Source organism: Haplochromis burtoni, unplaced genomic scaffold (genome assembly GCF_018398535.1).
Source record: "Haplochromis burtoni strain Fernald_Lab_line unplaced genomic scaffold, NCSU_Asbu1 Contig_139, whole genome shotgun sequence".
NCBI classification, from domain to species: domain Eukaryota; kingdom Metazoa; phylum Chordata; class Actinopteri; order Cichliformes; family Cichlidae; genus Haplochromis; species Haplochromis burtoni.
In genome coordinates, this window is record NW_024582500.1 from 744,215 (window position 1) to 757,077 (window position 12,863).

The 12,863-nt window shown below is 40.9% G+C and overlaps 1 protein-coding gene across 3 annotated transcripts in view; it reads right to left on the bottom strand.

The window, feature by feature from the left end:
* The window catches only part of mgat5 (alpha-1,6-mannosylglycoprotein 6-beta-N-acetylglucosaminyltransferase), a 110,707-nt gene that overhangs the window by 40,353 nt on the left and 57,491 nt on the right, over nucleotides 1-12,863 (bottom strand). For all 3 annotated transcript variants that reach the window (XR_006054804.1, XM_005933928.3, XM_042224486.1), the window contains exons 7-10: nucleotides 11,407-11,568; nucleotides 8,487-8,656; nucleotides 7,852-7,986; nucleotides 953-1,086 (exon numbers count right to left, since the gene is read on the bottom strand). Coding sequence is in view for 2 of the 3 variants with exons in the window: in XM_005933928.3 (XP_005933990.1) it covers nucleotides 953-1,086; nucleotides 7,852-7,986; nucleotides 8,487-8,656; nucleotides 11,407-11,568 (601 nt within the window). In the remaining variant the exon portion in view is untranslated. The remainder of the gene's footprint in view (nucleotides 1-952; nucleotides 1,087-7,851; nucleotides 7,987-8,486; nucleotides 8,657-11,406; nucleotides 11,569-12,863) is intronic.

The following is a 12,863-nucleotide window of genomic DNA, read 5'->3' on the forward strand; positions in this document are numbered from 1 at the left end:
TTGTTCTTGTCTCTCATGTCTGGAAGCGAGGCCATTCTGTGGTTTTAACACTCAGCCCAACTGCTGTGCACTTGTTTCACCAGCGATATCATCTAACCCAGCGACTCTCGACTGGATTTTGTGCAAAGGCTCCAGTGTTTTATGAGAAAGACATACCCTATTCAGTGCACAATGAGCTATTCAGGTGCGGTGGCATTCTGGATAGCTCCAGGCCTCACCTCGCAAACGGAGGATTTGTAGGGGTAACATTTCACTTTCTCTTAGCTATGGGGAAAAGGTCAGTACTCCGGGGATGCTGGCTCCCTTTCCTGCCCAGCTAATGCTGTCGCGTCTGCTGTGCTGCCGCCGCTCATCCGTCTCAACAAATGCAGCTGATTCCAGTTACACAGTGATCCCACAGCAGGAGCGATGCGCCCACACACACACACACCCATAGCATCCACACACTACGTCCTACATTCATAATCACAGCAAAATGGAGAGCTGAGTGCCTGACCTCTTACTTACTAATCTGCTTGATGAGATTCCATTAACTCGCACTGTCCTGGATGCTCAGAGCGTGTTTTATGCCTCTTCTTTTTACAGAAACTTCAACATCTAACTGACCTGTAGACACAGATGACAGCCCGGAGTGCTGAGCAGTTAAACTGATTTATGTTGCAAGCGGCCTCGTACGGCAGCTTGACTTTATTTAAACAGCAGTGTGGGTCACTTGGAGAGGTGATGAAATCTTTCATGTCTTAGTGTAAAGAAGACCAGTGTTATTCTCAAACACTAACATTCTTGGATGCACAGGATTATCCTGCTGGCTCAGAGATGATGGGTTTCATTACATTAACTATTTCATAAATCCTGCATTCAATCAAATGGCTACAGCTTTCTAGTCCTCTCAGCGACCGTTAACAGTCGGCTTTGGAAAGAGAGCGGGTGTGCTTAAAATCTGCCGACTTACGAAACATGGTGTTGAACTGCTGCGGGTTGAGGTTCCACTTCCCCCAGGGCGTCTTGTGGCCCTTGGACTGGGCATAGTGAGCGTGGTTGAACTCTGGCTCAGTCCCAAATGAATCCAGCACCCGCAACATGCACCTGTGGAAAAACAAAACAAAAACACACAAGTTTTAATGACGGTCAGATGCACAGATGTATGCATGCATACACGTTGTGTAACATTAAACAATATCAATCACATAAATCCACCCTTGATCTTCCAGAGAACAATACACTAACAGCACAGTGCACGCAATTAAAATTACCAATTTGTTAAATTTGGAGCTTTAAAAAGCTAAAAACGGTCTTTGTCATGTCAGCGCTTGAGACACATATCATCCATGTAAGAACATGAAATCACAAATATAAATCCTCAGACTATGATACTGAGGTTTGTTCTGAAGGTGTGGCTGTGAGGGAACATCATGGCTGACTTAAAGGTCACAGTGTGGGATTAATTAGACCAAAAACCAGGGGAGGGAATTGTAAAGCACTTCCTGACCTTTAGCGAATGCACAGCACGGAGTTAATCTCCACAAACAGATATCTGCATATAAATATGGAGAATCTGTAGGAAAGAAACAGTTTTGGCCCTAGAAGCTTTCTGGTTTCCAGTTGTAGTGTGAGTCACGACTCAGCAGACTACACCTGCATGCAAGTAAACAGTCTGTGTGGAAAGCAAAAGAGGGGGGCTCACTGCTTTTATTACCTTCTTTTAAATGTATTTGCTTCAGTGTTCTCATTATAAACAATGCCTGGTACATGAAAGAAGAAGTGTTGGTTTAGATATCACGTATACATTATTTCAATATCGGGTAGCTACACAGAAGTTTCCAAAACAGCGATCATTGGTCCCAGAGGCTAAATCGAGTCAATGATACAGACTGTATAGAAAAGATGGATGTGGCCAATGTGATGTTATTCATTGGTTTTTAAGCCCGAGTTGGCATTTCAGCAAATGCCATGTCATTTATTTATTTATTTTTTTAGAGCTAAACATAAACATATTGGACGCACTCAGCTTGACAAAGCTACTTGCTAATTCAGAGAAAGCTAACGGGTCAACCACGCGAGTAAAAATAGGACAGCAGCTTCCTCGTATCAACAAAAATGAACAAACAAAAACAAAAGCATTAAAAAAAAAAACTGGTGGCTACATGCTGACTGTATTGAATTTTTTCACATTCTATGACTGATTGTAACTTGTGGTGACTACATGGTTGCCCAGAGCTTGATAGCATTGCACACTTTCGCCACTTTTAATTGCGATTTCACAGGTTGCCTGAAAGGAAACAACCTTTCTGCAATCGCTCCAGAGACGTTTTTTTATGAATGCAGACATAATTCCAACATGTAACTATCAGTCCAGATGTAATCGTAATAGCCATGTGAATCTGAGTTAAATGTGAATTTCTGTCTATGCAGACAGCAACAGATATGTGATTGTTGATGATGTATCACAGTTAATTGTTATATTATCAGAAACATGTTGCATCTAATCGCAATTCAACGGCAGATTGAAAGCAGACTGACTCCGTCTTATAGGAACACTTATGTCACATTTAGTGACAGTGTTGGTATGTCAGAAAATTTTGCAGGAAAAAAACAACTTAACTGAGAACTTAACTTTATATTAGGGCAGCACGGTTCTCCCCGTGTCCATGTGTGTTCTCTTTGGGTACTCTAGCTTCCTCACACAGTCCAAAGACACAGAGTTACTGGGGTTAGGTTAATTGGTATTTCTAAATTGCCCATAGGTGTGAACGTGAGTGCAAGTGGTATCTGTGTTAGCCCTGCAACAAACTGGTGTTACCGCAGTTACCGCAATACTAACAACAATGCAAAATGTTAAAAATTATAGTAACATTGCATTATGGGGTATTTCCACCTCTATTATTTGGGTTCATTTTTCATTAGTTAGGCATAAAAAAATCATTGAAAAACATAAAAATTAATATCAAGCTGCTAATCTTGTCCCCTCTGACTAAACCCCCCTTCCTCTTTAGACTGCTATGTTCTGGTGGATTTTCTCAGAGGTAACTAAAGTTAAGTGACTTTCACTTTTTGGTCATGGTACAAAACTCAGCATTAATAACTATGATAACAAGAAGCCAGGTGCATATATGGAAGACACACAACCACACACACACACACAGACTTTGATTCAGTCACTGATTGCCTCTCCGCCCACCCAGACGCTGTGCAGCTGGCTGTGTGAACTGTGAAACACCCTGGGAGAGTGAGGAGGTTTGAAACAGATTCGCCAAGAGGAAACTTTAAAATGAAAGCAGCACAACAACATGCCCACATGCTATCTCTAGTCACTCCAGAGGAAAACAACCCTCATCCGTCCCTGGTAGATATACCCTTAACAGATGGGGTAGTGCTGCTGGAGCTGTAAAACGGTGTAAATATGGCTGTAGCGAGGCCCGTGAGTTGTGGGCGTCATAATGTGGCAGGAGATGAGGCTGTTTAGCTGAAGAAGTATGTACTTGGTGATACTCGCTGCTTTATTTCAAGCTGGGCTATTATTGTTTTTGTTTTTTACAGTATGAGTCCGATTTCCCCATAAACACCAGCCAAATAAATAAATTATGATGATCGCTATAGTAAATGTCAGTTTTCTCTCATATCATGGTTATCTCAGATGCGACACAAACACATCCAACAAACACAGTCAGTGAAACATTTGGTCTTCAGCTGATCTATCTGACGGTCTGTTACAGGTCTGCACATGCCTGAAGCTAAACACAAGAGCTGAATGATAAACAGAGATATGAGTTAATGGTTTGTCTAATAAAAACGTGAAAATTGTAACACTCTTAACTAATTGTTATTATTTTGGGGTCCCACTGGCTGTGAACCATTAATGTTCTTTTATAATAACATAGGCTCAGTTCATCCTTTAGTTCACTGTATCCAGTAAATATTAGGCCATAAAGTAATCGCTATAACATTTCTGACATGCTAAACAAGCTACAAACTGACCTAGTAAGAAAAAAGACAACTAGTTTGATTTTAGTTTAATTTAGCTACCTGTGTTGAAGCTGTACACACAACATTACAAATGATATTAGGATAGAAAAACCAAAATGCAACGCTGTCGCCCAGTCTATAATTGTGTCCCTCGATGTTACACAGTGTTATCAGATTAAGATAACATTAGCAACCCGGTCCTGAGATAAGATTATGACCTGCAGCCAGTCTTGGTAAATTCTTGTAAGGTATATTTTGTTAGACTCAGCCTTTATTGTCTCACTCAACACAAAGTTGAGTTAGTTTGACTCAGTAAGGTCTACATTTCAAATGTTAACTGAAGTAAATGTGAAAAACCTGTTAAGTCTCGATTTAAAGACTAGATGTTTCCATAGATAGCCACTGTCAAGAATTCGTGGTGTGTGTGAACAATGCTACAATGGCACGCCAAAAATGTCAACGTCTATTACCTACATGTTTCTATTTAAGGACTTGCAAGTCATACCTCTGCACTGACACAGTAGAGAAGGTAAACAACAGCATGAGTCACAAAAAAACAAACTTGCCTACAAAAAAAAAGTTGTCAAAACAATAGAAACGGCAAAATAAATTGAACAAAGGAAGAAACAGGAAATACTTGTATCAAGACTTGAGTCTTTTGTCCCATGTCTTTCACCTCAACCCCAACCAGTTGTGGCAGATGACTGCTGTTTCTTCCTGTTAAACGGGAGTTTTTCCTTCGCACTGTTGCCAGCTGCTTGCTAACAGCAGGTAGTCTGATCGCTGCGGTTTTTTCTTTATTATTGAAAAGGTATTTACCTTACAACATAAAGTGCCTTGAAGCGACTATTGTTGTGTTTTGCTGCATTATAAATGAAATTGAATTAGATATTGTGCTTGAATAAACAGGCTGCTCCCTCGCCACAGGGCTCACTACAGCAGGTGGCTCTGCATGTCTAATTTGTCAGAGATTTAAGCTGGACTCCCTTCGTGACACAACCCCAGTGAGGAACCATGTCTCTAGCTGGAACTAAACCAGTGACCTGGAGCGAACGTGTTAACCACTAGATCCCTGGAAGCGTGTCTGATTAAGCAAGGCGATGAAAGTATTAAATTAAATTGAACGATAGGCAAACAACTGTTCTAGTTTTTACCAAGAAAATAACAACTTGGAGTATTTTCATTACAGAGTAGTATGAAACATAAAGACTGATGGCAGGAATAACAAAACAGCAATCACAAACAGCTTGGACAGACTTGTTTGCTTTGTCCCATCACACAAAAAAATATGTGTTATTATTAGAGTTTATTGCTTTTAAGAATTTGGGGTCTTAAATGAAAAAAACAAAAAAACAAATCTGGCTTCTTCTGTACATCGGGTACCTCCCTGCATGAATATAAAGAAAATAAAAGGGATTGTGGGATTCTCAGGCCTTAAAAGGAAGAGATATTATTTCCCAGACTCTAAGGTTACACTTAGTGGAAAATAACTTTTCAGCCTGCACTCCAGGTCTTCTTTCACAAAAGTGCATATGAAGTATACAGTGACACAAAGCGCTTTGACATAACTGTTCAATAATGGTGGGAGAATTAACACCAATAACATCATCTGGACCTTACATTATACCTGAGGCTAAGCCAATTTCCTCAGGGCATAAAGTGAGCGGATGCAGGTTAAAGTGTTCAGTCTCACACAAACAAAACCTGGTGACAAGCAGGAGGAACCGACAGAGCTATTACTGCCCCAGAGTTATTGTTCCTTCTTTTTTCCTGTCAGTCGGCGCTGACAGGAGGCTCTTTTCAAAACAAACCGGGAAGGCCTAATCTACAGTCCTCAGTGGAGCAGTTGGGGAGACAGAATAGAATTGGTCACAACATCATGAACAACAGACGCTCCTTGGGCCTTTTGGGAAATTGTGGCAATGTATGAGCAGAAAATAGACTCTTTGTCACAACGAGTGCCAGACAAACCTCGACCCAGCGACATGTGCCTACGTGAGGGAAGCTGCTGGCAGCCACAGTTGGCAGCAGTGGTGTCCAGATTTTTACATGAGGAAAGAGAAATGATATGAGAGCCCTCGATAGCTATACATGATATTTAACTGATAGCTATAACAAAGTAAATGACATGAAATCTAGCTGTTTAATGTGACCGATTTTATTTTCTCATTAATATTAAGCCCGCTGAGCCAACACACAAGCATGCTGTTTTATGTCTTACTTTGGGATGATTGTTAGAAATCATAATATAAGTTAGCAAGCTAGCAACTTTTAAACTTCTGAAAGTAAATATTTAACTGTAATACATCAGACATCTCTACTTATGAAGGATCGGTGCCGATATTCGGTGCCGTAATTGCACCTGTTCTGACATAAACGGTAGTAACCAGACCGAAAAGCAGCGCACATTCTGGTGCTTTATTTCGGTGTTTTTTTTCTTGAGAAGTCATACACTTTGGATTCTAGCCAATCATTTTACCTTTCCAAGGATAGTAGGCGGGCCCAGGTACGTACGTTCTTTTAGAGCAGAGCTACAGATTAAAAATGCCCAAGGCGAAGCGGTCAAAAGTCTGGCTGTACTTCACAGCAAAAGATGCAAACTCAGCAGCCTGCAACAAGAGCTTTAAGGTGATACTGTGCAAAGGAGGTAACACCTCGAATCTGAAGAAACACCTGCTGACGCATAGCGTTTTTTTTAAAAGCCGAGAAATGCGCCGTATTTGATAGCTTGCTGCAAGACCTCACACCTCACACATCTACTGTGGGTGGGTTGCCTGTTATTGGACCCGAGTTAGCAACATCCCCCAAGAACCCGAAGAGGAGAGTCCTGGCCCCCAGCCCTGTCGGTGTAGCAGAAATGATGACGGATGATATGCAGCAGCAGCCGTTCTTTTCTGGGCGAGTAGCTTAATGTTGTTCGTGTGTAATTTACGTTGAGTAGGCTAACCACGTTATTACATTAATGCATGTAAGGTGAACTAGCAAACACTGTTGTAGTTACATGCGGCTGTCTTCTTGTTTGATGGCAGATACTCCCTTCATGTTGTATCAACAGAAAAGGCTAACTTGGTTATCATTTTGCAGAAAAAAAGAGACTGCTAAAAATAAAAACATAAGAGGTTTTTGGACAAAGTTTGTCTTCTCCATTCTTTAAGCACTGGTTCGAGCACTGTTTAAGCACCGGCACCATTTCAAAAGTACCGGTTTGGCACCATTATCGGATAAAACCTAGACGATACCCATCCCTACTTATGAATGATTTTTAGAAATCACAATATATTATTTAAGGACACAAGCTAGCAAGGTAGTAAGCTAGCAGCTTTTAAATTTGTAAACTAAATATTCTACTGTAATACATGTTTTTCTCCAAGATTTCTAGTCGTGTTTGAAATAGTCTTACCATTCACAACATATAACACATATGTATACTCTGGAATGATTTTTTTTTTTTTTACAAATTATAATGCATTACTGGAAAACACTACTTAGGAAGCTAGCAGCTTCTAAACTTCTGGAGCTTAGCAAGTCAAGACATTTTAAAAGGAAATAATCTTCTTCCTTCTGGCACCTCCAAGATTATCAATCTGCCTAGGTGTACGCCAAAGGCAACCTCTAACTTGGAAGTGCCCAAAACTGCTGCAGTTCCTCTAATGTCCACTTGAGGTTGGCTAAAAGGCCCAGCTTTACTGGATTAAAAAGCATGTTTGCGACATGGTGGTGCAAAGCACTTCGGCCTTTGTAGCCAAGGATGGAACGAGCCATATGGATGTAAATCCTAGATCCAAATCCCACAGTGTTTACGTTCATGTAGAAACCTGACAGTCAACACAAGGTGATGTAGAAAATGAAGTTTAATGGCCTTCAAATGTAAAATACAAATATACTTACTGGTAGTGGACCCAGGAAGGCCCCAGAGTCTTCTTAAACTGGGTCAGACCCACGATGTCGATGTATATAAGCTCTACCACTTTATCGCCCTGCGTGGGGCAGCTGGATTTGTTTCCCATAACCTTTCGCATGATCCTGTAGAAAAAAGAAAAACAACAACTCTGATTCAGCAAATTGATCCACATGTCAAACTAGTCAGCAGGCAGCCACTGCATTTAATTTTACTAGGCAGGCCATTGATCAAAGCCAAGCACGTATACAACAGAGAAAGGAATCTGTCAAACTCAGGATTAAGGATTGTGATTTGGTTTGGAAATTTTGTCTTATCATCATCATCATCATCATCATCATCATCATCATCATCATCATCATCATCATTATAATAGAAAAAGACAAACAACTTTGTTTAGTCAGACTGCTGACAGTTCATAATGTGAGCCACTACAGGAGTTTTAAATAAGTTTACACTTTGTAAATAAGATTAATACTAATGTTAAAGGTGTTGGTTTGACTATACAGAGAATTATACCCATATAGGTGCCTTTTACTCAATTATTTATGAACGATCATCCTCCACACGAGTGTTCTTAACATCAGTCCACCTTAAATAGACAGTTTAATAATAATGATCTTACTCTTTGAGCTCATTGAGGGAAGCAGAGATGCGAATGTTGTGGCCCAGCAGGTACAATGTGGTTATGAGGTCACTCCACTGGACCAGCTCCCCCAGTGGGCCCCCACTGAAAGCATTTTCTGCAATCTTGAAGCCTGACTCCTTGGTCAGCAGACCAAGATGGACCAGGATCTGACGGAGGAGAAAATAGGAAAATAAAAAGTAAGTGCAGGAACTAATGTAGCGCAGCTTTTCATTTAGAAGATGAGAATACTTTTTAATGTTTGTGAATGTGGAATAAAAGGGCGATCATAAAGTTTATGAAAGACAGCAGTAGAGCAGGGCGATATGGCCAAAAATATTTATCACGATATATATTTGAAAATTTGCGATAACGATATAACTGACAATATAATTGATGCCAGACAAAATACAACTCCACAACATTACTAGCACAAAAAGACAACCTTCCATTTATTTTCACTTAAACAAGAAGCTGGTTTTTATGTACATTAAAGCTTTATAAAAATGTAACAGTGCAAATGCAAATTCCTTGCTGAAAGTTTAACCAAAAGGCATTTCCAGTAGAAATGGGCTGACATATCCTGAGCATAACCATGTATAATATCCACTGAAGTTAAAAAGAGGTGCTTTGCAACATTAAACTGCAGTGTGCAGTACGCATTTTTCGGACCATAAGGTGCACGGGATTATAAGGCACATTAAGCGAAACAAAGCAGTCAGATAAATCAAACTTTATTAAACTCATTCTTCTTGCTTCCTCCACTTCTGTACCATTGATTCATTAATGTTGAATTCTCCGCAGCTGCTCTATTCCCATGTTGTTGCATATATTAATGACTAACCTCATATTGTGGATGGATTATCTCAGTTGTTCTCCTGACTGAAGTTTGGTCCGTTTACACCATCCTGCCATGCGATTGCATTTGTCTCTAACTATCAGGAACCTTAACGTTAACTTTTATAAGTGGAAAAGTGTTAGTGTTCGTCCTCCAGCTTCACTGTTTATGTTATGCTAACATAGCTGTGTCGCTAGCGATCACATAGCACATCATTATATACCAGCTACAAATGTCACTGCTGTTTAGTTTCCTGTCTTCATTTATGTTGGAAGTGATAGCAGAGCTGTACGTTTGAATTTTTTCAGAAATCTCTCAGTCAGAACATGCTATATCATGCTTAGGTAACTAGCGAAACTAACGAGCTAACTTCCGCTAGCTTCCTGCTAACTTCTAACTCCGTTAAATGTAATAAATTTTGTTTTCATGGATACCTGGAAGTTAAACTTCATAGTTACACCTGGTAAAGCAGCAATGCTGATCGTTTTATTAAAGATGAAAGAAGTTTTTAACTCTCAGTGATGCTGCAGTGTTCGTTTGACCTGAAGTATACGGAGTTTAGGACCCAGATTACTTCCAGATTTAAGAGCATCTTAGTCCGACAAATACGACAATAACGACGGCCGCTTGCATGTTCTGCAAAAAAATGTGCTTTGTCGTGTATCTGACGGACAAACACCAAACCAGTTCCACATCACTGAAGTTGCACCATTTTTACAAACCAATTCTGGTTCATCTGTTTCACCCAACAATCGGCCATGTGCGCATGAAAACAAAGGCACTGCGCATGTGCGTGTTACTCATATTCTATCGCGATATTTCATTTTCCTATCGTTGCCTAACATTATACCGGTATTACCGTGAACGGTATAATATGGCCCAGCCCTAGACAGCAGTGACTGAGCCATTTCTTTCTTTCTTGTTTTGACTGTTTTGAGCCATCGTAGCCCACAAGAAGAGTGGACAAATAAAAGACACGTTACTGGTTTCCTATCTAAAATAACTGGTTAGATTATTAAGAGTGCAAAATGTTTACAGTGCTCATTATAATAAGAGGTTTTGCTGTAAAAGCAGTTCTAGTTTTTCCTATGCTGACAGGTGAGCAGTGTCACATGCTGAGAAAACGCACACAACTTAAGTAAAACATGAACACACAGGATGGTTTTCAGCTGCCGAGCGGGAACATAGTGTTCCACAGTGCGAGCTGAAAGTAATAGAAGGCTTTGTTTGAAGTGACCAACACATATTTCACTGCTGACAGCGTGAATTCCTGAACAAATCAGAAGCTGAAATTATCACGAGAAACTGTTCTTTGTTTCATTAGAGACTGAACAGATTCAACAAAGTGGGTGGAAAAAAGCAACGGCCGGGTAAGATCGTGAGATTTCTTGTTTCTTGTACTCTTGAGTTTCACATGAAGGGGACGCTGCCTCACTTCAGCACCACGGTATCAAGGGAGCACGATGTGAATTATTCAGAAGGGCCAAGGGAAGTGTGCAGTTATTCAGAGCTGGGAGCAGCTTCTAGCTTGGGACACAATGGAATATCTGTGTCAGTCCTTTCCCAGCATCAGCTCTTCTCTGAGCAGAAGTGAGGCGGTCTACAAGTGTGTCAAAGTGTGTTTGGGTGTATATCGGTATTGGTATACATAAAGGTGGTGTATTCATTTCAACTGGCTGGTTGAAAGCTAAAAAAAAAAGCTGCATCCTGCTGACTTTTAGGTAGATAAATATTAGCATTTCACTTATTCAGCTAGAATATTTTTCTGAAAAGCACCAGTCTTCCCTTTTAGCTGACTAAACTTGGGAGTTTCACTGCATACTTTGGTATTGTGCCTCCATCTTCTACATATAATACACAAACAGGACACTGAGCTCACAAAAGCTTTTCATCCATTACTCTGAACGCTGTCTAGAGGGCCTTTCCTGGCAGAGAGGAAGTGACACATTTATGTCGGAGCCTGCAGTTACTCTTTACAAAACAACTGTAGCACAAAAAACAAACAGCTTCTTTTCGTCCCTGAAAACAAAACCTGAGTGGACAAAAGCTCCGGCAAACTACATCATCCTCTGTCATGCCCACCTTCTTCTTCCGCCGCTTGCCCAGGTTCTGCTTTGCAGCCAGCGAGCGGATGGCGCTGACCCACGGCTCGGCCATGCGTTTGATTCTCAGCATCATCCAGCGGAACTCCTCCCGTTGTGACATCATCCGGTAAAGCTCTTCGAAACTGGTCCGGATCTCCGCCTGTGTGGAAACATGGACACAAGTACAGCGACTGTAATCTGATAACGTGCGCGTGTTGGTCCACAGAAAACATGAATATCAACTTCTTTAAAATCTCTCATCAAGACAGTGATTATGTTCACTTTGTTATCTGCTTCACTTGTGTTTCTTCATGGCTGCTTGGTTCTCCTGCTGCAAGAAAATCCCAAAGCAATCTTTAAAATTTTATCTAATGTAATTCAGAATTTGCAATATTGCCTTCCAAGTTGCCAAAGGCTTGTTTTCTTGGAGTGAGCTCCACTAATACAAGATCCCCAGCTCAACCCCAGCACTGTGTAGCTACGATTAAAAGGTTTATCCAAAGTGACTGAGTCTCGCATTGTATCTCCTTGGATCGGCAGATGGATTAAACGGATGGAGACAGAAAGGCGGAGCTGGTCTGCGGAATAGGGGGGTGGATGAATGACTGGTGAATCTGGGCTTTAATGTGCCCTATTTGTCCTATTATTTTTTTTTAAAAAAGAAACAAAAATCTTATACAGTGAGTTATAAGTACATATAGTGAATTGAGAAAGCACTATACTGTAGTTATGGTTACGGGAACATCAGGTGCTGAAACATTTGGAGCGCCAAGTGCTCCCTGTTACAAACAAATGTCTAAAGGGAGAAGAGGAAGAAGGCTTAACTGTGCAGGGTTTGATGATTCCCACAGAAGAGACATAAAAAGCACAAAGAAGGATCACTGCTACTTTTTTTCTGGGGGCACAGAGTTCAAGAGACGGGACATCGTCATCAACTAAATGTTTAATAAAAAGGTTGTGAAGCAAAGCGGCTCATGCTGTGAAACGTCTATCTGCATGTTAGTAATCTTGCCTCTGTTGTGAGACTGCTGACTAACTGCTAGTCAAGCTGAAGGATGGAAATAAACTTGAGGTCACAGACGGCCACGGAAAGGGAAATAGTGTAAACACATTCAAATATCACCCCGTCTCATCTGAATATGACGCTGAGCAGAGTAATGTGCTTTGTCACATCTCCCTCCGCTCTCGTCTTTCTTTCCCTTTTCCCTCTTAACCCTCAACCAGTTACAGCAGATGGCTGCCCCTCCCTGAGCCTGGATCTGCAGGAAGTTTCTTCCTGCTAGAAGCCAGTTTTTCCTTCCCACTGTCGCCAAATGCTGGTTGTCTCCAGAACGCTGAAGGGTCTTTCCCTTCCAGTATAAAGTGCCTTCAGGCGACTGTTGTTATAATTAGGTGCGATATAAACAAACCTGAATATAATTTTTAGGAAAAGAAGTGAAGCTGTGAGTGAGGCGG